This window comes from Dipteris shenzhenensis, chromosome 17 (genome assembly GCF_047967505.1).
Source record: "Dipteris shenzhenensis isolate YYH24624 ecotype China chromosome 17, Dip_SZ_1.0, whole genome shotgun sequence".
In the NCBI taxonomy this organism is placed as follows: domain Eukaryota; kingdom Viridiplantae; phylum Streptophyta; class Polypodiopsida; order Gleicheniales; family Dipteridaceae; genus Dipteris; species Dipteris shenzhenensis.
In genome coordinates, this window is record NC_141612.1 from 28331679 (window position 1) to 28357114 (window position 25436).

Below are 25436 nucleotides of genomic sequence, written 5' to 3' on the forward strand. Positions count from 1 at the left end.
TATGCGATGCACAATTGCATGATAACTTAAGATAAAAACTGATGTTTACTTTCCATTGTTCACTTTGGCTACTCTGACTATTTGCAATACTTTTAAAAGAGTGATATATTCCATTCAAAACAAATCATACAACAGGTGGTAGAGAAAGTACTCTATCCCTAGCCTCAACAATGTGGCAAAAAAGCCATGGAGGTGGTCTAAAATGCCACGACATCCCAAAAGGGGTCAAATGAAAAAATAATGAGCAGTCCCATGTCCTCATGAAGGATATAAGTCTCCCACGAGCTGCCAAAGAGGTGCCTGTACACCGCTCCCACTGACTCCTGAGAGTGAAGATAATCTCCGCCCAAATGGAAGCGAGAGTGTCAGCCTCCGTGCATAAATGGCCCCCAAGGACAAAAGAACATCGCGAACACCATATCCGCCATAGGGTAATGCTGGAAATCACCTCCCACGCTGACCCTGCAGCTGAAGTAGGCATGGAATCCTGAGCTGGTACTGGTACCAAAAGTAAATCCTACGTCTCCATGATGCTGGCCTCTATGGGACCCCGTCTCTGGCGACGCTGCATGAAGAAACCGTGGTCTCTTGGCTCTGACTCAAAGAGAGTAAAGGCTCCTCTCCCCCAAAGGGCAACGCCCCAAGTCATCAGAAAGGACTCAGATGTAACATATGAGAACAACCTGAAGATACCTGTCCATACCACTCTAGAGCTGGTGCAACTCCATAAACAATGCTTGCTAGATTCCTCTGCAAGCTGACAACGCATACACAAGGAGGGTCTACCCATCTGCTGAAGCCAAGTACCCACACGTATGCCCCTATGTATAGTGAGCCAAAGAAAGTAGGAGACTTTCCTGGCTCTACTGATGCCCCAAAAGTGGGTCCAGTAGCTCTGCAAGAGCTCTGCAGTAAGTCCCTGTGCGTGCCAATGCTGGGAAGCAGATGGTAGGTGATGAGAGTCTCTCTGCTGAAGCCTGTAACCTGCCCTCGTCGAATACTGGAAAAAAGAAAGAGGACGAACGCCTGCCACCGGAGCAGGCCATGCCCACTCACCTGGGTCGCAGTCAAGCTCCGCAAGAGGTCGACCCTGAAAAATCCAAAGTCTCCATCTAGTATCCTCTACAATGGTCAACCTGGAAGGATCTGTGGCCCATTCCTTATCCAGGCAACCAATGACCCCGACTCTCTGCCAAAGGAGCTCCTGTCGATCCAGGGGTTGAGTGGGATACAATCTGTGAGAGAAGTCCGTCTCAAAATAAATAAACGGTGCCAGTCCTAAACGAACTCCAATGCATAGCCCAGCCTCACTAAAACAACCTGACCAAGTAGAAATGGGATGAACATAGGCTGGATCTGTAAGTATATCCCTCCACTCCTGAGGAATAGCTCTCATGATCAGTAATTTGGTGGCAGCAATCTATCCAAGTGGCCCATGTCTATCTCTGATCACCTCCTCTGACATCTCCACACCTCCCCTGAACCAATCTCCGACTGTCACAACCCCCTGAGCATGCCATCTGGCCAAGGGAGTCCTAAGTTCTGTACCAGGGGAAGATCCCTGGTACCGAACCAGGGGGTTATGGTGAAGTGGCTATTTGGCAATTTCCTCTCTGGAGGAGGGGACTGCTCTGATGAGGTGCTGTCGAAAATGATCCCATATCTAAATAGACCTTTTCACAAGTGGTGAGGAAGGCTGAGAATGCTGGTCCGTGAGGAAGATCCAACTAACTCTACCTGCCCACTGACCTGCTGCTCTAGGGGTGCACTGGTGAATCCCATGTAGTAGGAACTGCTTCCACGGCTGATCTCCTGGAGTCAAACCTCTAACAAGAAGTTTGACTAAAAGGGCTTTGCTCTGCATCTCCGGATCAAGAACCCCAAGTCCTCCCTGCGAGAAGGGTAAAGTGATAGTATCCCATGAAACTCTGGCCCTAGTGTCCTCAGAACCATCACCACCACTCCACAGAAAGTTCCGAAGCAATCTCCTCACCTGACGGATCGAGTCAGCATGAAAGCACCAACATGACGCAACGTACCACATAGTCGCTAGTAGAACCTGGTTGAGTACCAGCGCTCTTCCGGCCAAAGAAAGTCTAGCCGTACTCCAGTAGGCTAGCTTTCTCCGGATACTCTCAAGAACTGGGGCAAACTGTTGCGTCGCGGACACCTCAATGCTAACCTAGAAGCCTAGATATCTCGTGGAGGTGCCTTTGGATATCCATACAAAGCCAATGTCTCCTCCACATGCTGGGGTATCCTGCTGAGCTCCAGTCCAGATGCCTTTTGATTTGTTCCAATTGACAAGTCCCCCTGAGGCTAGGCAGAACTTGCCAATTGAATCCGCAGCAGTAGCAAGACTATATGCATCTCCTCTGACTGTCAGTGCCGTGTCGTCAGCAAACTCAGTGTCCAGAAGCTCCTGCTCCTGCCGGATAGGTAGATGAAGGCCCAAAGTGCCATGACTCGTAGTCTGCATAAAGTATCCCATAGCCTCCACTATGAAAAGAAAAAGGTAAGATGCAAGCGGGCATCCCTGTCGTACCGATCTGGATAGCTGAAAAGCCGGTCCTCTGCCTCCACAGACCACCATCCTGCTAGAGGAGTGAGAGTAAAGTGAGGAGACCCATAAAATCCATCTATCACTGAAGCCTAGCCTCCTCATAGTGCCCTCCAAGAAACCCCAGTCCACCCTGTCATAAGCCTTCTCAAAATCGAGAAGGAGAACTGCAATCTCCTGCTGACTCTCCTTCGCCCAGTGAGTGGCCTCCCAAAAAGTGAAGATGTTATCCAAGATACTCCGATCTTGGACAAATCCTGTCTGAGTAGCTCTGATGATATCTGGCAGCATAGGCTTTAAGCGAAGAGCCAAGGTCTTCGCTAGGATCTTGTAGGCTGTCCCTAGAAGTGTAATGGGTCTCCAATTACGTAGGACTGTCTTGTCTCCCCCTTTCGGGATGAGACAAATCATACCTGTGCATAATGTCTCGCCCAAAGATCCTATATCGAGAGCCTCTGAAAAGGCAGAAAGTAGATGAGGCCCAATCGTATTCCAAAGAGCTCTAAAAAGAAGTGGCGACAAACCGTCCTCCCCCAGACATCTGTCTCTAGGCAGCTCATGTAACGCATCCGTGATCTCCAGGAGTGATAGTGGGCTATCCAAAACATGACTCATCCTGTCTGAGACCATCTGGGGGACATGACTCCAAATCTCCTCTCTGGCTCTGATCATCTCCTTGGTGACTGGAACAGCGGTGTAAAGAGTGGAATAGAAATCAGAAGTGATCTCAACAAGACGGTGAGGGTCCGTCTGAAGAGACCCGGCCTCATCCACAAGTCTACGAAGACTGTCCGAAGAGTATCTCTGACCCACTGCCCTGAAGTACTCTCTAGAGCATCTATCCCCCTTCTGGATCCAGAAAGTCTGCTGGGAGTAAAACCTGAACTGGGCCCTGAATCTCCTCTAGTCTCTCCTAAGCCTCCGAAAGCTGCCCTCTGATGAAAAGAGAATGAGGAAAACTCTGAATCAATCTTTGAAGTCTGGATACCTCCGCCCTTGCGTTCCGATCTCTGATTCTGAGCTTTTTCTTCTCCTCTTTTACCCTCGACTGGCAGGCCATGCTGACTCTAGCCAAAGCCCCCTCTACCCACGTCAACCAGCCCTGATCCACAGGAGTGTTCTCTGACAACCAAGCCTCTCTCAACCGTTCCACGAACTCTGTGTCCTGAAAAACAAAGTCCAGAACTCTCACAGAGCCTGGGCTCTCCAATCGAGAGGTAGGGAGAATCTGTAATAGGACTGGAGCATGGTCAGATAAAACATAACCTGGGCGGGATCCCAATCTGCCCTCCTCTGTCAGCCAAGTGACGAAAGTCGTCCAATCGAGCTGCATCATGAAGTCCAGCATGCAAAACAAAACTATCCCACTCCACTCTCTCCCTATCAGAAAGGCCACCCTCTGTCTGGCCCGACTTGTCTTCAGAGAATTCAACCATGTTGAAACCTCCTCCAACAATACAAGTGTCTGCCTGAGGAAGGGACTCTCTGAGCTGTCTCCAAAAAGCCCGTCTGTGGGCTGGATCCGTGGGAGCATACACATTGAGAACACCAACTGCTGTGCTCTCAATCTGAAGAATAACATAGCATGCCCCGCTCTCCACTAGTGTACCCTCTTGGGTGAACTCTGAGGCCCACCTGGCTGAAACTGAAATGCAAACTCCCCCCCTCGTGCCATCCGCTGGGCTCCAATATGTCCGGCTCTGTCCTCTAAGTAAGGATCTGCATCTGTCGATCCTGTCTTGGGAGAGCTTATGCTCCTGGATAAGCACAATGTCTGGAGGGGACCCTGAGGAAATAAACCGAAGGGAGTCGCTAAGCAACTGCAATCTAGGAACTCCCGATCTACGACCATCTGCATCTGAGGTAAATCTACCGCCGTTCAGTCCTCTCACATTCCAAGAAATGATGGACAACCTAGACATCGGATGGAAGTGAGGGGGTGCTAGTGGCAGCGGCACAAATCACTCTCTCTGACGGGGCAATCCAAAGTCGGTCTCTGATCAAACTCCAAATCTGCCAATGGCTCCATCCAAGGGAATAGTACTCTGGCGCGAACTAAGGAGCTGAAAGTCAAACCAACCAGCACTCCTGGGCAAATCAAAGTCTCCCTGAACCTCAAAGAATAGAAACAGAAAGGCCCTGCCACCGAAGCCAAGTCGAAGTGTCCTAGGGCAAGAATGAATATGCGAGCCGACAATACGGTGAACCGAAGAAAACTGAGTCATGCTCATGAGCTGTCTAGCAATCTCGCTGTCAAGTAACTCAGTTGACCAGCTTTCGCTCCCCCGAGATCGAAAGCTACCTACAGAGAAACGAAGAATGTGTCCCTCTCTGGAGAGAGTAACAGATCCCAAGTACTCCTCTACCTCCTTTGACCGTCGACAAAATACCCGGAGAAGTTCCAATCGAGTGAGGGAGTCTATGGAAACCTCTCGAGCCAAAAAGGGCCAAAACTCAACGGGCAAATCTCTGTCAACCATCCTGGGGTCAGGTCTAGGAGTCAGAAGAGCTGAAAAGGGCTGAGCCGTCCTAACTCTGCTCCTAGAATAGGTGAGAGGGAGAGGAAGAATCTGCGACGAGGTGCCTGTAAGCATGGGTGACTGATAATCTCGCTCGATCTCATCTGCTAGGATCTCCCAACCCTCACGCCTGTCTAGGTACTGAGCGAAATCTGTGACCGCACTCGCAAAAGATCTGGATAAACCAGGAGTGAAAAGCTGCGAGGACGAGGCTGTATTGGGAGGGGTGTCTAAAAGGACACTCCGCATAGCAACAAAAGAAGGTACTGTGCGACGGGGAAGAGAAAGAGCTCTCGAGGGAACCTCATACAGGCGCATGAGATTCTGGGACGGGCTCTGACTCTGACCTGTGTCATGAAATACCACTCTCTCAATGGACTGCAATACTTTTCCTTCCTTGATCTATTCGAGTACCTTTCATCGAATATATTAGCCCATTCTTGTAGTTAGTATGCAATGCAACATTTGCATGATCCATACACAGCACACACACATATGGGCGCACAACCATTTTGACATCTCTAGGCACATGCATACAAATAAGAGTAAAATTTCTTAGCACATCACAACAACATACTCATGCATGCATGCATGCATTTGACTTGGTGTGTGTTGACTTTAGTGATATTCGACTAGTGTTAACATAGCTACATGCATGCATCTGTTTGGCTATAGAGTGCTGAATTCAAAACAAATTAATCTAAAAAATTGTTCACCTCATGATTAAATATGTCCTCTCGGCATATGCATTAGTATAGCTATGTGCATGCATGCAAAGATCTATATACAACTTATTTCATTTTGAATAGTGAGATGAAATGAGCTGCATGGAGCTTAGTTTGTTAAAACAATAGTTTCCTCTCTCCATTAAATTTGTGAAGGTAATCGCACCTCATATGATCGGATCATTAGCTGAGATCCATTTTTTTGCAAAGCTCCCCAAGCAGCCTTGCTGAGGTTTGAAGATGTTAGAAGGAACCACCTACATCAATTTCGGAGGTTACTCTTATCATACCAGTCCATAAAAATAGTAAAAGAAATTCATGATAACGTTAAGGAGGTAATACAAAAACAAAGTGAAGAATAGAATGGAAAAGAAGAAAGCCAAGAAGGACCATTGTACACACTATAACAGGTTATACAAATAGCAAATAGAAAAGTCAAATGTGCTTACGCAAGACTTTGCTCATTGTATCGCAAATAAGATTTGAAGTGCGGCATTGCTCCGCTATGGAAACATGCACTTGAAGCTGTCAGCCCTCACAATCTTCAAAAAGGCATTCTCAAATGCTTCTATCTCAACAAATGCGAAACGAAGTGGTAAGTACCTTCTTCCTGTGTGGTTTGCTTGCCAACGAGCCCAATACTTTCTAAGAAATTCTTTCTCGACATTTTTCAAAGGACTTGGAATTGCATTTCCAGCTGCATAACCCTAATATGTCATGACAACATAAATGATTATTTAGTTAATTAATGGTCATTAGAACCTTATTATTGTTAGGCGCTAATTTGATGGTGCGGTTATATGTTTGTATTTATGATCGATCAAGCAGTGTAAATAGTACCGCCAAAACTATGTCACATTGGCCAATGATTAGTAATAAAGATGTGCACACACGTGTCTAGGTCCTAGGGGCAATAGGAAAGGGAAAGGGTGCATTAGAGTGCGTTGAATGGTAGGTGCATGGGTCATAGGATAAGGGTAGGTGCAAATGGGAAGATGGAACTTGAGTGATCTCAAGGGACATTAATGAAAGGGTATCACCCTTTCATTGTGAATCTCACGTAGCATTCTCTCTACCACATTGCATCCATCCGCCATCTCTCTCCCACCTTGCATGTAAGTCGAAATAGAAACAAGTACTCTCACGAGAGCGCTCTTCTCCATTGGAGGGCCAATTGGCATTCAAATTCTGCATGAATTGCACACATTTGCATTCTCAAAAAGTCTGGTTTTTCACATTTGGTATCAGAGCGGTGACGGTCCACGAGCGGGACGAGAAGAGGTGAGAGAGCAACGAGCATAATCGTGGCGGAAGCACCAGTGTCGGAAAGACACGGCCTGCGACAGGCGCGAAGGACGGCGGGACAAGACACAGAAGGCGCAAGAGAAGGTGCGGGAATGCAAGGCAATGCAAGCGGACGGTGAAATCCCGACGGCACACACGTCGAGCGGGCAACGCAGAAACTTTCCGAGCTTCAAACACCTCCTTCCCGACCAATCCTGAATTTCCGAGGCAAACACGTCCTTCTTGACCAACTCTGAATTCCTGAGGTTCTAAAACAAGGGATTTTTTTGAAATTTTTTTGGTCTTGAACGACGGTGAACGGGGTGTCCTGACGGGGTGACCCCCCCCGGTGTGAATGTACCCTTAAAATTCTTCAACCATGAGGAAAAGGGACCCCCCCGTTCTCCCCAACGGAAAGTCGGATCGGAACAAGATTTTAAGGGGGTGATCCACCCATCAAGTACCCCCTATAACGGTATCTAGAGCTCCAATACGCTCAAAACAAGTAGCCCAAATGGAGCGTACCAGTTTACAGCAGAAATACAAGAAGAAAAGCTTAAAAGAGAAGGAAACGAAGGTCATTTTAAGTGTCTTCTCAACACAAACGAAGCGGGAGTCGGATAAGTACCACCAACTCTACAACACTTGACTTTTGTAGTAAAATAAACCCCTTTTTTTGAAATTACAGCAAGTCATTTTCTCTCTTGTATTACTAAAAGGAAAGAATGGAAGGGGAAGGGAGATATAACAATGAACTTATTCCTTTTCCTCCATTACCCCAAGGAGAGAGAGAAAGAACACCTTCATCCCCTCTTGAAGATGATGGATTAGGTGAGAGTTACACACATCTTGAGTATGATAACCCACAAATAGATTTACAGCAGTCTCTCCTTCAAGATTCTCTTGATAGGGAGTTCTCCTTTCGTAATAAAAGAAGAAATGAGACCACCCAAGAACAAGGTGATGAGTTTACTCCTTCAACTCAAAACCCAGCACACATGGATTATGAAACGAACAATTTCTAATCTCTCTGGTTTTCCTTGATTCTGATTAGCTCACAGGCGCAGGCATCATTCTTTCCTCCCAACCAATCTCATGGATCGCATGCTCACACAAGATACGTAACCTTTTTTTTAAATCCTTCATGCCTATCCACAAGCCCACAACTCCCTAGATGGTTTCCTCTGCCACATGTCATCATTTTAGACCTTTAACTTGGTGCACCATTTACCCCTCTCTTGGGGCACAATTAAAACATTTGCCCTTTAGCATTATTACACATTTAGGTGCACCTAGGCCTTAGCACTCAGAACCACCTAGTCGATGCCAATACACCCTCACCTAGGACCTTGGCAGTTACTTCCCTTGACCATTTTATTTACGCACATAAAATATTACAGAAGTCGGTCATCTAAGGGAAAATGCCCACCGATCTTTCCGAGGTCATGCTATCTCGGCTAGAGCATAACATTCCTTCCCTCTTCAAGCATCGGCGTCCTCGATGATGAAATTTGGAAATACTCTCCGTAACTGGTATACGGATTCCTAGGTAGCTTCCGATAGAGGTAAACCATGCCATGCAATCAACACCCTGGGTATCTTCCGATTGCGCACTTGCATTGTTCCTCGGTCCAGGATTCTTGTTGGTTTGCATCTTGCATTATCCTCTATCTTCTGAAACAAAACCACACCTTCGATTAGTGAGTCACCAATATGCAAAAATTTCTTTAAACGAGAAACATGAAACACTGGGTGCACCTTACACCCCTGCGGTAATTCTAATTTATAGGCTACCTTGCCTATTCTTTTTAGAATTAACCATGGCCCACAATATCGAGGTGATAATTTAGCACACTCTCCTGCAGTCAAAGACTTAGAGTGCGAAGGAACTCTGAGAAAAACTTTTTCTCCTTCCTTAAATTCTCTAGTGGATTGGTTCTCATCCGCATACACCTTAGCTCTATCCATAGCTTGGTGGATGTTAGCTCTCGCAAGTGCTAGCATCTCCCGCATCTGAACCACAAAGTTCGTGGCACTAGGCACTTTCTGAGGTACTTCAACTATAGTTGAATTTGCTGGTCTATAACCATAGTTCAGCTCAAACGGACTGAACCCTGTAGAGGAATGTTTTCTATCATTGTAGGCAAACTCTAACAATGGCAACCACTTGTCCCATGTATGACACATATGCTCTAAGCATATCCTCTAAAATCTGGTTGATTCTTTCTGTCTGACCATCCGTTTCTGGATGATCCCCACTACTCATTCCCAACTCAGTCCTTAGTGTCTCAAATACCGCAGTCCAAAAATGACCGGTAAATTTGACATCTCTGTCTGACACTATGGATCTGGGTAATCCATGCAGACGAAATATATGTCTAATAAACAAATCCGCCACTTGCGGGCACTAAAAGACTCTCTAGTTGGAATGAAGTGAGCGATCTTGGTAAGACGATCAACTACCACAAGGATAGAATCATATCCACCTTGTGTCGTAGACAGACCTACAATAAAGTCCATGGTATTGCTCTCCCACTTACTTAGTGGTATCTCCAAGGGCTGTAAAAGTCCGGGTGGCTTCATCCGCCCGGCCTTACTTACCTGACACGAAAAACAACGTGTTACATATTCATGAATATGCTTTTTCATCTTTGGCCAAAAGAAATCTTGCTTCACGAGATCATGTCTTCTCGACTCCTGGAGGTCCCGCACATGGGCTATCATGGCACTGTCGAATGACTCTCTACCTGAGATCATTTTGATTAGGTACTACTACCTTGCCATTTCTTTTCAGCATACCATCCCTTATGGCATATCTTGCATAAGTTTGGCCTTTTCTGGATGCCAGGTCATCCTTTTCGTTTTCCCCGGGTTTTAACACATGAGCCTTAGGCCATAGACTCTGGACAAACTCATCCACCTTTTGAGTTTCTCTAATCTCAGCCATTAGAGCACTCTCTAACACCGTGAAACTCATGTTATGCATAATGCGTGACAACCCATCAGCAACTTTATTATCCTTGCCTCTTCGGTACCGAATCGTCAAATTAAACTCTTGCATGAGTTCTGCCCACCTAGCTTGGCGGCCTCTCAAGTCAGGTTGTTTACAAAAATGTTTCAGAGTATCATGATCAACATCCACATAAAACTCTGATCCATACAAATAATGTCTCCATGTTTTCAAAGCATGGACAACAGCATACAACTCTAATTCATGAGTTGGCCAATTCCTTTAAGAGGGAGAAAGCTTCTTGCTTTCAAAGGCTACTGGCCTTCCCTCTTGGAGGAGAACTGCTCCTACCGCAATGCCACTTGCATCGGTTTCCAGGAACAACGGTTTCTGGGAATCAACTATTTTTAACACCGGTCCTGTGACCACATCTTGTTTTATGGTGTTAAAACTTTCTTGTTGATTCTGTTCCCATATAAAAGGTACTTTATCTGAGGTCAGATCAGTCAATGGCGATACTATTTCGGAATATTCTTTGATATGCCATCGATAAAATTGGACAAATCCCAAGAATGATCGCAAAAGTGGTCAGACTCTGAGGGATTGGCCAAGTCAGTTCGCAGCCACTTTCTTTGGATCCATCTCTACCCCCTCTGGAGTAATTATGAATCCTAAGTATTCAAGTCTAACCATACACAGTATAGTTTTCTTCTTATTTACATACAGACTGGCTTTCCTTAAAGTACTGAACACTATTCTTAAGTGTTCACGATGCTCAGTAATACTTTTACTGAATACTAGAATATCGTCAATAAAGTGTATTACAAACTTTCCGATATACGGACGTAGTAAATCGTTCATAAGCATGACGAATATAGCTGGAGCATTGGTAAGTCCAAAGGGCATTACCAAAAACTCATAATGACCAAACCTGCTTCTAAAAGCGGTTTTATGCACATCCTCTGCTCTAATGCGGATCTGATGGTAGCCACACTTAAGATCTATCTTACTGAAAATGACGGCCCCATGTAATGCATCTAGCAAATCATCGATCCGAGCCAGCGGATACTTGTGCTTAACAGTGATATTATTCAATACTCTGTAATCTATACAGAGATGAAAAGTATCATCTTTCTTCCTCTTTAATATCACTGGCGAAGCAAAAGGTGAAAAACTGGGTTGAATCTGCCCCAGCTTGAGATATTCTTCCAGTTGTCTTCGCACCTCAGCTTTGTAAAGCTTAATCTATAGGGAGGTCTATTTACAGGTTCTGCTCCCGGGATAAGCTCAAATTTATGCTGAACATTCCGCTCTGAAGGTAACCCATAGGGTAACTCATCCCTAAAACAATCAGAGAACTTCTCCGATATCTCTTTTGCCAACTCGGCCATTTCCCCATCTTGGGTAGCCTCAGTGCTAGTCGACGCATCATCAATCGACTCTACCGATGCTATACACAGACACAGAAACTCTTTCGGAGTCTTCCGAATTTCCATGGCTGAAATCAATGGTCCTCGAGGTAAATCCTTTTCACCTCGCAAAACATATTCTACCCCGTTCAGCTTGAACTGGTAAATATGCTTTTTCCAATCAATGGCTGGATTTTTCCAAAAATGCCAAGCCATGCCTAGGGCTATATCTGTGTGAGCTAGCCTGGTCAATTCAAAGTCCAGCTTCTCAACATAGTCATGAATTCGAAGTTCCAACTGGGTAACCCTCTGGTGCCACACTTCAGTTGCACTTCCGTCCGCCATCCTGACCGTATAAGCATAGTCAGACGGACTAGTTTTCAACTTGAGCCTCTTAATAAGCTTCGAGTTAATTACATTGTGCGTTGACGCTGAGTCAAACAACACAATCACATCACGATTGGCTACTTGCCCTTTCATTTTAATCAACTCGGGCTCATCGAAAACCGTATACCCCGTTGTTGCGGGCTTTGACAAGATGTTATCAGGTGCATCGCTTACTAACTTAGTAACAAACACACTTAACAACACAGGTACTAACCTCAGAGAAGGTCCCGCCAATTGCATCTGCATATGTTCCGCATTGGGACTCTCCTGCATTTCCGCGTCGCATTCAGATATTATCATGTTGGCCGTGCGACGGTCTTTATTTAGTGAACAATCTTTTCACTGATGTCACTGAAGGCAGCCGAAGCACAATCCTTCTTTTCTAGCTTTCTCCTTTTGCTCAAGGGTCAACGAGGACTTTGACCAAGCCCGGGCTGCCATTGGAGTTACTTTCCTTTTCACCCCAACGGTGGTACTTGTCTTTGCTGGTCCCTCAACCGGCTTCACCTACTTGGTTTGGCCACTTGGCTGCGAGACACTTGTCTTTGAAGTCCATTTCCTCTGAAATCCCCCTTTCCTCGGGTACTCATGCTGAGTCCCTGCCTGCACAAACCCACTAGGTCTGCTGCCTCTGGCATCCTCATAGTTCAGGGCTACTGCAATAGATTCATCTAATGTAGTCACATATTTAGCCCGAACTTCCATTTTAATCTTGTCGTTCAGTCCATAGATATAGTCTTTCAACTGAACCGACATAAGGAGAGGGTCTGTTATTTTCATAACACATTCCCTGAATTTGTCAGTGTACTCTGCCACCGACAAATTCCTCTGGCGAAGGTTTCTATAAGCATCCCAAGCTCGGGACTCTTCGTCGAGTGGAAGAAAGTGTTTCTTAAATTCAGCTTTAAACCCTTCCCAGGTGGTAGGGGCAACTTGATCTTTCTGTTGCTTAATCTACCATCTATCCGCTGCCTCAATAAACAGATGAGTGGTCTCGCGGATTTTCTTTAGATCAGATCTGATTTCACAAATGGCGAATGCTTCTTCCCACTTGTGTAACCAACCTCGATCACATCAGAACTGCGCTCGGTCATCCGACCAGCGTACTTCTCCGGTCTATAGTTGGCAATATTAGGTACCTTGACCTTCGCACGTTCTGATGAGTGTATACTAGGCTCTGGCTCTGCTGGAGCTTTGCCCTTTTCATTTCTAGATGGTCTAGCCGACAAGGCTTGCACCATCTCCCTAATTTCATTTTGACCAGCGTTCACTTGAAGCTGCTCGTTCATGATCTGCTGTAAAGCATCTTCTAGTACAGAAATCCTACCCACCAGAGTAGGTGTTGTGTGATGGGACACTTGTCGTGTAGACTGCGCTCTAGATTCGCCAAGATTTACCTTGGAATCTTGTCCCTCTGCCTCCATTCTTTCAAAAGGGAAAATAGAAATTTTTTTATTTTTTATTTTCCCAACTTCTTTCCATACGTCAAAACCCCAAAAGTATATCACACTTCGAATTCCCCTTTTGCTGTACAGGAGTAAATAGACTGCAAGCTGAAAATTTGTATAAAAGGGAAAAAAAAAGATGCTCCCTGGATGTTCCACGTAGTGCAGATGTCCCGAACTTCCTTCTTCTGCCCAAGCCTTTGCAAGTCTCTAGATTTCTGCAAAACTCTGTCTTTCTGACAGGAAATTAACTGACAGCAGATAAGTGGAAACTTGTGACCAAAAACCTCTTTTTTTTTCTCCACAGTAATTGGATGGATAACTGTCTGGTTACACTAACTGGACCAACTGGCTCTGGTTTGGTGAACATATTGATAGGCTTGTTCACGCGTAGGGCTTCGAGCTAGGCAACGGCCAGCCTCGAGTGATTACCCCTGTCGATCAAAATTTTCAATGCAGTCCAACGTTGACGATCCCTTACGCACAAAAAAAAAGGGGATCATTTATCGCGTCGAAGGACCTCTAATCTGCAAAGCTTGCAAAGACGTACATGGTGATAGATCGCAGAGCGGGCTTCTTGACGTGAGGACCTGGCTTCTCGCGTCGCGACTACTTGAAGAGCGGAAATCAGCGTTTCCTTCATCGATGAGGCCACTGATACGCTTGACACCGCCAATACCTTGCTCACGGGCTATATCGCTATCCGTGCATCGTCCATCGCTACGCCTGATTTACCAAAGTTCGAAAGGGTGCACTTGCTCCAAAACCTGTTTCCTCATTTTGCAAAACCACAGCCTTGTGTTTCCTTACACAGATGAAGTTCCGAATGTGGCCAGCAGAGTAAGAGCTTAAGCTTCTGGCATCAACCACCAGCACGCAAGGCTTGTCCACCAAATAGTTGAAGGTGCGCCATGCCATCACAGCTCATCGTCAACCTACCCCACTGCTTTCCCCCTCGTCAAACCTCTCTCCACAAAGTAATCCTCCGTCTGCGCTCCTTTCGTCCAGCCTGAACGCTCACCTGCTCTGATACCAAATGAAACGAACAATTTCTAATCTCTCTGGTTTTCGTTGATTCTGATTAACTCACAAGCGCAGGCATCATTATTTCCTCCCAGCCAATCTCATGGATCGCATGCTCACACAAGATATGTAACTTTTGTTTTAAATCCTTCATGCCTACCCACAAGCCCACAACTCCCTAGATGGTTCCCTCTGCCACATGTCATCATTTTAGACCTTTAACTTGGTACACCATTTACCCCTCTCTTGGGGCACAATTAAAACATTTGCCCCTTGGCATTATTACACATTTAGGTGCACCTAGGCCTTAGCACTCAGAACCACCTAGTCGATGCCAATACACCCTCACCTAGAACCTTGGCAGTTACTTCCCTTGACCATTTTATTTACGCACATAAAATATTACAGAAGTCGGTCATCTAAGGGAAAATGCCCACCGATCTTTCCGAGGTCATGCTATCTCGGCTAGAGCATAACAGATTATAATCCAAGTGCAAGAGGAAGAGAGGAGACTCCTGTGGATAAGCTGATCTTCCAGCTTAGCAATATGATTGAACACTCCATTATGACAAGATTAGGGACTAAGAGGACTTTAAACTTTGGGGATGAAGAGTTGAGTACCCCTTCTAAGAGGTCGAAATTCCAACTGCGAGAGAGAATTGAGTTCCCCAAATATGATGGGGCAAGGGAGGCTGGCAAAATACTCAATTGGATTCGCCATTTTAAGCTATACTTTGCCCACCAAGACAAGACCGAGCAAGAGAAGCTTGCTCTTTCCACATTGCATCTGTAGAAGGATGCTCTAATGTGGTGGTCTTTGTCACAAACAAGAAAAGATATACCTTTGTAAGACTACAATAAGTCCAATCATACAAATATAGATTTTTTGTTGTTCGAAAGATCACAAACAAGAAAAGAGCCTATTCATGAATGGGCTAAGTTCGTGGAGCAACTAAAAGCCACTTTCATGCCATCGAGGCATGAAGAGAACCTAACCTTTTGTTGTAATGGTTGAAGCTTATCCTTTAGATGAGGACTTTGCTGACATTTATGGGAAGATTCAATGTAATGAGGTCGGAGGTTTAGAGGCTTATTCCATCGTGGATGGATACTTATTTTTGGGACGTGCCATATGTGTACCCAAAACATTTCGGTATCTAGTCATGAGTGAGTTACATGTGAGTCCATATTCTAGACATAGAGGCATTAGAGGGACCATTGACAATATGGAGAGATACTTCCATTGGCCTAAACTTTGCAAAGAAGTTTCGACCTTTGTTCAACAATGTGACGTATGTCAGCGCATTAAATCCAACACAAGTCTTTTGCAGCCTTTGCCTATTTCCTCGGAAAGGTGGGAACACATTACAATGGATTTTGTGTCAGGTTTCCCCAAGGTTGGTCAGTTTGAGCAGATTTTCACTGTTATAGATAGGCTGAGTAAACAAGCTCATTTTATTCCCTGTGAAAAGGAGTTGTCTGCTCCTGAAACAGCAAAGTTATTCATTAGGGAAATCTTTAGGTTACATGGGTTACCAAAATCTATTGTATCTGATAATGATGGCCGTTTCATTAGCAACTTTTGGACAGCCCTATTAGAGAATCTTGGAATTAAACTGAAATTTACTACAACCTTCCATCCTCAAGGAGATGGACAAAGTGAGAATGCCAATCAAACCATAATTACTTTACTTCGAGCTTATGTCTATCACCAACCTAGAAGGTGGCCAGAGTTCTTACCCATGTTAGAGTTTGCTTATAATAACACTGTACATACTTCCACCAAGAAAACCCCATTTGAAATCATCTATGAGCAATGTTTACCCACTCCAATAACACACTTAAGGGAGCGAATTTTTGCTACTGACCAGTTTGCTGAGGATATGTCACAAGTGATTGAGCAGGTAAAAGAACATATTAAGAAGCCCCAGGTTCAACAATCCAAGGCAGCCAATAAAAAAAGAAAAGAAGTTTATTACAAGGAGGATGATTGGGTCTTACTGAAGATTGATAAAAGAAGAATCAAGTCAGTGAGAGGAAGTACCAAACATGTCAAGTTAGCACCGAAGTTTTATGGTCCATTTCAGATTTCAGCAGCTTTATATCCAGAAGAAGGATCCAGAGCGTATGAGCTGAAATTACCAGCCCATTGGCGTATGAAGAATATCTTTCATGTGAGCAATTTGAAGAGATACCATGGCAATACTTCTGCGTATTTGGATACTCAGCATCAAGAAGAACTTGAACTTGAAGATGGGACTGAAGTTCTTACTCCGGAACAGATAATGTACCATAAAGAGAAGAGTACTCGTAGAAAGAAGAGATATATGTATTTACTGAAGTTTAAAAACCAGCCAGCTAGTGATGCACAATGGATGGAAGAAGAGTTCTTTACAGATTTTCCATAGATACTCGCAGATTATAAAGAGGCCATGCAATTGTAGAAGTAACAAGAGAAAGTGCATGTAAGAGGAAGAGACAAGCAATAATCCAGAAGAGGACTTCTGCTCATTCTAGCAGGAGGGAGTGTCATGACAAGAGAAATGATTATTTAGTTAATTAATAGTCATTAGAACCTTATTATTGTTAGACGCCAATTTGATGGTGCGGTTATATGTTTGTATTTATGATCGATCAAGTGGTGTAAGTAGTACCACCAAAACTATGTAACATTGGCCAATGATTAGTAATAAAGATGTGCACACACGTGTCTAGGTCCTAGGGGCAATAGGAAAGGGAAAGGGTGCATTAGAGTGCATTGAATGGTAGGTGCATGGGTCATAGGATAAGGGTAGGTATAAATGGGAAGATGGAACTTGAGTGATCTCAAGGGACATTGATGAAAGGGTATCACCCTTTCATTGTGAATCTCATGTAGCATTCTCTTTACCACATTGCATTCATCCGCCATCTCTCTCCCACTTTGCATGTAGGTCGAAATAGAAACAAGTACTCTCACGAGGGCGCTCTTCCCCTTTGGAGGGCCAATCGGCATTCAAATTCTGCATGCATTGCACACATTTGCATTCTCGAAAAGTCTAGTTTTTCACATAATAGACATAAAATTGCAGCACATTACTTTGTCAACAAAGACTTTATAAAAATCAACTTATTTGATCAAACTTACCCAGACACAATAAAAATCTCAATCAAGGAGATCATGGAGGTTAAATATACAATCTGTTGACACTATGGTGACTGAAGCTAGGTGCAAAACTTTCATGTCACATGCATATTGGGGCTAGCTAGCACATGATGATGGGTTTAGAATGAATTATACGATAACACCTATTTTGTACTAATGGAGAAGCTAAGAGGTCCCATTAGGTGACTTAGACCTACATATAAGAAACACACTAGGAAAAGTGGGCTTACTAGAATATGTTATGCACAATAGAACTAGATAATAACAATATATAACCATATTAAGTGAACCAATATAAAACAATAGTCTAGCTTGGAGAGTTCAGCCATAGATCAGAGGACATAGAGACTAGATCTTCCATCATACAGTATGGGAGATATTTACAGGATATGTACACTATTCATGTGGTGCTCATTTAACATAGGCTATAGAGATGCATGGGCTTAGACACATACTTGTTGCCCACATGGAGGAGGTGACAATGTGATAGACTACGTCATGGGATCGCGTGCTTTCACAACACAACTTTCCAATCTTATAGTGCACCTCCCCTATGCCATGCCAGGAGCAAATCATTTCACAATGATTTAACCCTCCTCCAACCCATACAAGAAACCCATTGGCATGTTTCCTCTACATACTATCAATACAACTCCGATCACTCACTAGACCATATCTATGGTTTCAATATCTCTGTAATGTAGGTCACTGAGAAACCCCCTAGGTCAAACCAAAGAGTACCGTTGCAATTCCTCACAACCACATGCTATCTATGTTGCACCCGTATCCCATGTGCCATCATGTACTATCTACATCCCTCTCCCCTCTTTCTTCTTTTTCTCAAACGATAAATTTGCCATCTCTATATGCAGCCCACTTTCCCTCTTGCCTGGCTGCCATCACTCGAACCATCCCCTTTCTCTGATGTTCTTGTTGTAGGAGCCTGAGATCATCGTCCAAGCATGTCCCACGTGTGGCCATGATACTCATGAATGCAGGTCTGTCCACCGCTATCCGAAATTTCACTACCATCGGCCTTGTAGGTGCATCGACCTTGTCGACTTCCCAAGCTGCCTCAAAGGTGAGGCACCCATCTTGGTGATCAGTGGTTCCGCATCTGACATTGGGGTATCACCCCACTGCTAGGCCTCTAACAAGGACATTTAGAGCCTTGTTTGCTCCTTCTCTTCTCCTCCTCCGGGGCATCAGAAATAAAATCTTTCTTTGGGGCTGAAGTGCCCTTCTCAACCACTTCTTTCCACTCTGACATCCCTCCCTTCCCTTCAGTTAATTGCTGATGAATTCCACACGCTTCCCCTTCCCTTTAGTTAATTGCTATCTGAATTCCACATGCTTCCCTTGCATAGTGTCCTGGATGGCAGCCATCTCCTATTGGAATAGGGTTGGTCACCTCCCATCTGTAAGCCCCCATGTGAGGAGAGCTTGGAGGGGGTGAACCATAGGGCAAAACAACGATGGATGGGGCTGCCACATGGGCAGCATAGAAGAGAAGGGTGCCTGGCTGTGTGTGTGTGTGGTACACAGATAGAGCAGCAAGACAGTATGGAGCTTCACCAAACAATGGCGCATTGCCACATGGAAGTCTCTTGGGACAGATGTGCAGAAGGCGGGCCACATCAGCAGTTATAAACCCGGCAGGTACAGTATAGGACAGCAGATCCAAGGTACAGGCCTGTAAAGGACCTGGAGCAGGGCAAACGGAACTGTCGCAATGGATTCACGGGCCAGACATAGGCTGGACAGAGGGGAAAATGTCTGGACTGATGGCAGAATGCATTGAGCAGGATTGTGCAGTCTTTTGGACAGGTTTGGAGGGCCAGAAGGGCCTGCATCAGATTGGGTATGGGCAGGCCTGCCTAGGGCCAGTGGCAGCCTGTCACGTGGCCAGGCAGGGCAAGCCATACCTGTACATATGGGCTGATTCAAAGACTACCAGGTTGGTGGGGGGGGGACTGTTTGGGTCTGCCCAAATCCCCCCTACCAAGTCGGTTTTTGCTAGAAATGACCCAACAGAGGGTATGCACAGCGGCAGACTGATAGAATAGCCCAGGAGCTCACACAGTGTGGTGTGGGGTGTGGAATCACAAACTTCTTAACTTATGTGCATAAAATAGATGTGCAGACTCATCAATAGACAATGAACCAGCCAGATAGAGAACCACCAAAATAATATATTTCCGTCCAAAGCTATGGACACAATACAAAAGAGATAGATCCAGAGTCTCACCAATGGTGTGGTCCTTTGATCTTACCACAAGGTACTTCTCCTATCTGCTGGCTATCTCTAGACTCGAGCCCGCGTGCTCCACCTCGAGCTTCTGTAGACTTTCCGTCCAGAACGATCCTCTCCACCTTGCTGTCTGGAAACCAGCCTAGGTGGGCTGCCACTCAAGCTCAGTCTGCAACTCCTTCAGGGTCACCTTCACCTCCTGTGGATAGGCCCAAGGCTTGCCTTCTTGCTGCTCCTGTCTGCTGTCAGCAGGCTGCTCCAGAGAATATGATGATCACAACACCTTGCTGCCCTAGAAGACAGCCAAGGTCCAGCCTCTAGGGAACTCAGTCTGCAGCACACCTTCCACTCTCCTTCCCCCCCAGTGTGAGGCCCAAGGGAGTGGCTTCTGGCTGCTCCTGTCTGCTCCTTTTCTTGCTGAATGTTGGATATGAAATGAGGCCCAGGGCCTCTCCTTTTATAGGGCTCAAGGCCCCCTTGAACCAACCGACCAGCCAGCCCTAATTGGGCCGACTGGCTGGTCTGGACCAGTCTGCCCCTGCCCCAATCTGTAAAACCGACCTGGTTGGGGCTTTTCTTCAGACCCTATATAAGGGCCCTAGCCAGGCCCTTTTGGGCTGCTGCTAGTGAAACCCGCCTTCGATAAACAAAAGGGCAGTGATCCTCTTCTACTCAGTCATAAACTTTATAAATAGCCACAATGCAAGCTTCAGTCACTTAAATCAATTAGCACAACTTAGAAACAAGCTTCAACAACAAAGGTTGTAGAATGCCCTTGCTCAATGAAAACAGTCCACAGTGCACCCACTGGCCCCAAATGCCTTGGCGCCCCTTACTAATGCTTCTGAATGGAAATGCTTTACAACAAGGGTTCAACCCTGCACTATTCCTCTCTACAAATCCTCTACTTGTCTTCAAGGCATCTAATCCCAGTGTACCACTAGAATTCCCACTAGCAAGGCATACTCAGGCATTCACTTCTGATCTGACACAACTTAGAGGCATTCAGGCATCCAAACCACTGGCAAACTGAGCTCAAGGCAGCCTCAAGGCTATCACATGCATCCATACTGTCCTTAGGCCTTCCACAGGATCACCCTTGCCTTTGGGTGCTTCCTAGAACATGTTGGAGTCCTGAAAGGACTGCACACAACACACATGCACTGCAAAAAGCTGCAAAGCAAGAAAGAACAAGGAAAAACCAAACCTGGAACCAACTCCCGCTGTCTGTGGCAAAGGGGCGAGCTCCTTCCTCGCACCTATCCTCTGTCCAGGCTCCCCGCAAGGTGCAGGTGTCTTCCAGCAATCAGGAGAAGAGAGAAATGAAGGTAGAGAGTGGAGGATGAACAAGAAAGAGCTGTCGAGGAAAGATGGTTCACAGATCTGCCCCGAAATGATTGCCTCGGGATCTGTGCCTGAGTCCTAAGAGAAGGTGCAAAAGCAACAGGGAAAGTTCCTCCTGCAGCCTGCACTGGTCCAAAACAGCTCCAGAAGCCACCACGCAGCCAAAAACATGTGCACAAAGGTCCAGCACAGCAAAAGACAACCCCGGGCACCTGCTGGAGGCAGCTGAACACGTCCGTACGAAAATTTTCAGAAAGTTCAGAAATGACTTCTGACACTTCCTAGAAGTGCTAGTAGCCTTGGAACAGTCAAAACGGCTTAAAACGGCTTAAAACAGGCTTGAAACAGCTCAAACACTGCACAAGAACAACTGAAAACGTCCAATACCTCTGGGAGAGTGAGGGGAGAGAGATGGAAGGTGGGGGAAGGACATGCATATACATGCATGACAAATGGCATCTCCTCCTTGCCATTTTCCCCTTCATTAAGGTCCTAACCCCCATACCAAGGACAACGTTGGTTGTCCTTAGGCCCAACTTTTAGACCCCTCTTTTAAAGCCTTTGCCTTGCCCCTAGGACCTAGTGGTGCATGTAGACTTTGCCCTTAGGAACTTCTAGGAAGTATGCACTTCCTCTAGCCAGTCCCTCACGGCCAAACCATTACAACACTTAACCATGGTTAACCTTGGTTAAGAGTAGGTTGAGTTACAAAGATACTTTACATCACTTTTCACGTCCTCGTGACATACCCTCCTCTTAAAACAACAAACTACCTAGGTTGCTGCTGAAAAAGTACAAATAGGCAGAAATAGCCCATACCATAATTTACATCATCTGTAAGATACAACCTGCAATGATAGTATGGGCTAGGAGAGCTCAAGAGTCCATCCATACATCAATGCATCCTCTATGTCGAGTGTCGCGAACACCCATCATGGAGACCTCACGGCAGAAATACTGTCAGCAAGCAGCATCTCGAGTGAGACAATCGGTGCCACCAAGCAATCTCCAGATATATGAGCAGTCTGAATCAAGGAAGGGGAGGTGCTACCCTCCTCTTGAGCACCAGGCAATGCTCCAGATCTCTGCTGTGCTGAACCTGTAGGAGCCTGTACTGTAGTTGGCGCAAACTGAAACACGTCGAGGTAGAGCTGCAAAATCTGAGGTGAGTCTGCCAGGTCACCCTCCTCCATCCACCTCGCATCCAGTGCAGGATAATTCATGAACTTCACCAGGTAGCGACGGGAAACTCTCCCTTTCACTTTTCTTTCCATATGTGCCAAAATCTGTTCCTAAACCAAGATTTCATCCAACTCTTCCACCTCGGGCTGATCCTCATGTAGCAGGTCAGCAGGCACATCGCCCTAGAAAGGCTTCAATAAACTCACATGAAAGGCATTATGTATGGTCCAAGTGGCAGGTAGCTTCAGCCCGTAAGCTACATCATTAATGAGTTCAAAAATCTGAAAAGGACCATAATACCGCATCTTCAGCTTTGTGTACACTTTTGTCTTGCCTTTCATCGTCCTGAGTCGTGCTTTTTGAAAACGCAGCACCCAATCGCCCTCTTTCAGGAGCAACTCGCAGCAATGCTTATCGGCTGCCCGTTTGTGCTTCTCTTGGCTTTTCTGGAGGGCTGTTTTGACCTTCTGGTAAGCAACATCCAAACTTTCCACAAATCTGTCCGCTTCAAAAATCTTCTCTTTCGTATGCAGAATGGGAGGTACCTTCCGTTCTCCTGCCACAATTTTAAAAGGGGCTTTCCCCGTGGATGAGTGTATAGTGTTGTTGTACGCGAACTCAACAAGTGGCAAAAATTGCTCCTTCGATTGATGATCTGAAACATAGCATTTGAGAAGATCAAGGGCAGTGGAATTGGCTTCTTCGGACTGCCCATCAGATTCAGGATGGAAAGAGGGTGAGAAATTCAGTGTGGTACCCATATTCTCAAAGATACCTCTCCAGAAAAGACTTGTCATCCGCAGGTCTCTATCACTGACAATTGATTGAGGCATCCCGTGATGTTTAAACACATGAGACATAAAGAGTCTCGCCATCTGGTCTGCTGTAATTTTCTTTCTGACGGGAATGAAGTGGGCCTGCTTGCTGAATCTGCAAATAATGGTCCATATCCCATCATGTCCAGATGGTGTACGAGGAAGATCAAAGATAAAATCCATGGCAATGCTCTGCCAAGGTCGATCGGGAATAGGTAGAGGCTGTAGCAGTCCAACCGGCTTCTGCCTGTCATATTTCACCTTTCGGCAGGTGATGCATGTCCAGACATATGCTTCGACATCTTTCCTCAATGATGGCCAAAAGAAATAGTGCTCCACAGCTTTGATGGTGGCATCAATGCCTCTGTGTCCTGCATAGGGTGGAGCATGACTCTCTGTCAACACTTTGGGCCTCAACTATTTCGTGACACACAATTTGCCATGCATCATCAGAAATCCATCTTTGAGAATATAGTGCTCATGCCTCTGTCCATCAACCAACTGATCATAAATCCATATTATTGGCATATTGATCCTTCATGGCATCAAGCTCATCATGATATGCAATGGTGACTGCTGAAACTTGTGGCTTAACAGACACTGCATCTGGAGTGGGCTTGCGTGACAGTGCATCTGCAACAACATTCTTCTTCCCAGGCACATGCACAATCTGAAAATGAAACATAGAAAGAAAATTTGCCCACCTCATATGCTTCTCAGACAACTTTCTTTAAGTGAGAAAGTACCGCAGTGATTGATGATTGGTCTGAACATGAAATCAGCACCCAAAAGATAATGCTTCCAGGTCGAAAGAGCATGTATGACAGCCAACATCTCTTTCTCATAGATGCCAAAATTCATTTCAGCATCATGGAGCACTCTACTCTCGTACGCCACGACTCTTCCATCCTGCATAAGTACCCCTCCTATGCTGTTCCCACATGCATCTGCTTGGACAGCGAAGGGTTTGCGAAGATCTGGCAAAATAATCACAGGATCTGAGCAGAGTCGCTCCTTCAGTAGGTCAAAAGCTGCAATTTCTTTGGGACCCCATCTGAAAGTGACCCCTTTCTTCTGTAAGGCATGTAAAGGAGATGCAATCTCTGCAAAATACCGAATGAACCTCCTGTAGTACGAGCACAAGCCTGGAAAGCTACGTACTTCATGGATGTTCTTCAGGTGTGGCCAATTCCTGATGGCCTCTACCTTGTCAAGGTCCATCCTAACTCCATCCTTGGAAACAATGTGCCCGAGAAAATGGATCTCATGCATGAAGAATTCACTTTTCTTGGCATTGACAAGCAGCTTATGCTTGCGTAGCTCCTCCAGAACAATTGCCAAGTGCTTCCTATGTTCAGCCTCATCCTGAGAGAACACGATGATATCATCGAAGAAAGTGCCAACAAAGGTTCGGTGCTCTCTAAAAATCCTGTCCATCATTCTGTTGAAGGTGGCAGGTGCATTAGTTAACCCAAATGGCATGACAAGAAACTCGTACAGACCAAATGTGGTACGAAATGCTGTTTTGTGAACATCCTCTGGCTGAATTCTGATCTGGTGATAACCACTCTTCAGATCAATGTGGCTGAACATTCCAGACCCCTGTAACCTATCCAAAATATCATCTATCCGAAGTATAGGGAATCTATTCTTCATGGTAATCTTATTGAGGGCTCTATAGTCAATGCACATCCGCCAGGATCCATCCTTCTTCTGGACCAAGAGCACGGGTGAGCAGTAAGGTGAAGAGCTGGGCTGAATCAGCCCCTTCTCCAGTAGGTCCTTGACCTGGTTCATAATTTCCTCTTGATGGGCTGCACTGACCCTGTAAGGAGGTCGGTTAGGAGGACTGCTACCAAGGATTATATCTATCGTGTGGTCTTCTGGCCTTTCAAGGGGCAACTCCTGTGGAAGTGAGTCAGAAAAACAGTCCCTAAACTGAAAAAGAAAATCTGTCCGCTGTTTTTCCAGCTTAGAAAAATGAGACTCTTCTTCTACTGACTTCCTTTCAGATGCAAACACCAAGTGCGCTGAAAGATGCTTTTTCATTACATTGCCAATGGCAGAAGCAGATACAACAGGGATGGATTCTCCCTTCAATTTAGCATCCAGAACGTGGGTCTTGCCACGGTGAGTGATTGTGATTGTTTTATTCTTTGTATCCAAAACAGCCCCAACATGAAAGTGCCAAGGTATCCCCAGTAACACATCACAACCATTCAACGGCATAATATAGAACTCTTCTGTGTCCACGTAGCTCTGAATATGCATCCGCAGCTTGCCTATCACCGGAGTAACTGACTGGGCTGAGTCCCGGACAAGCCATATCTGCATCACACAAAGGACTCGTCTCTTCTGCCCTTATTCCTAACTTTCCACGTCATAAACGGGGGCCTG

The 25436-nt window shown here is 45.6% G+C and overlaps 1 protein-coding gene across 1 annotated transcript in view; it reads right to left on the minus strand.

The window, feature by feature from the left end:
* Positions 1-25436, minus strand: part of TDP1 (tyrosyl-DNA phosphodiesterase-like protein) — a 172896-nt gene that overhangs the window by 17381 nt on the left and 130079 nt on the right. The window contains 3 exon segments of the mRNA XM_087388793.1: positions 5971-6061; positions 6254-6307; positions 6408-6511. Coding sequence (XP_087244919.1) covers positions 5971-6061; positions 6254-6307; positions 6408-6511 — 249 coding nt within the window.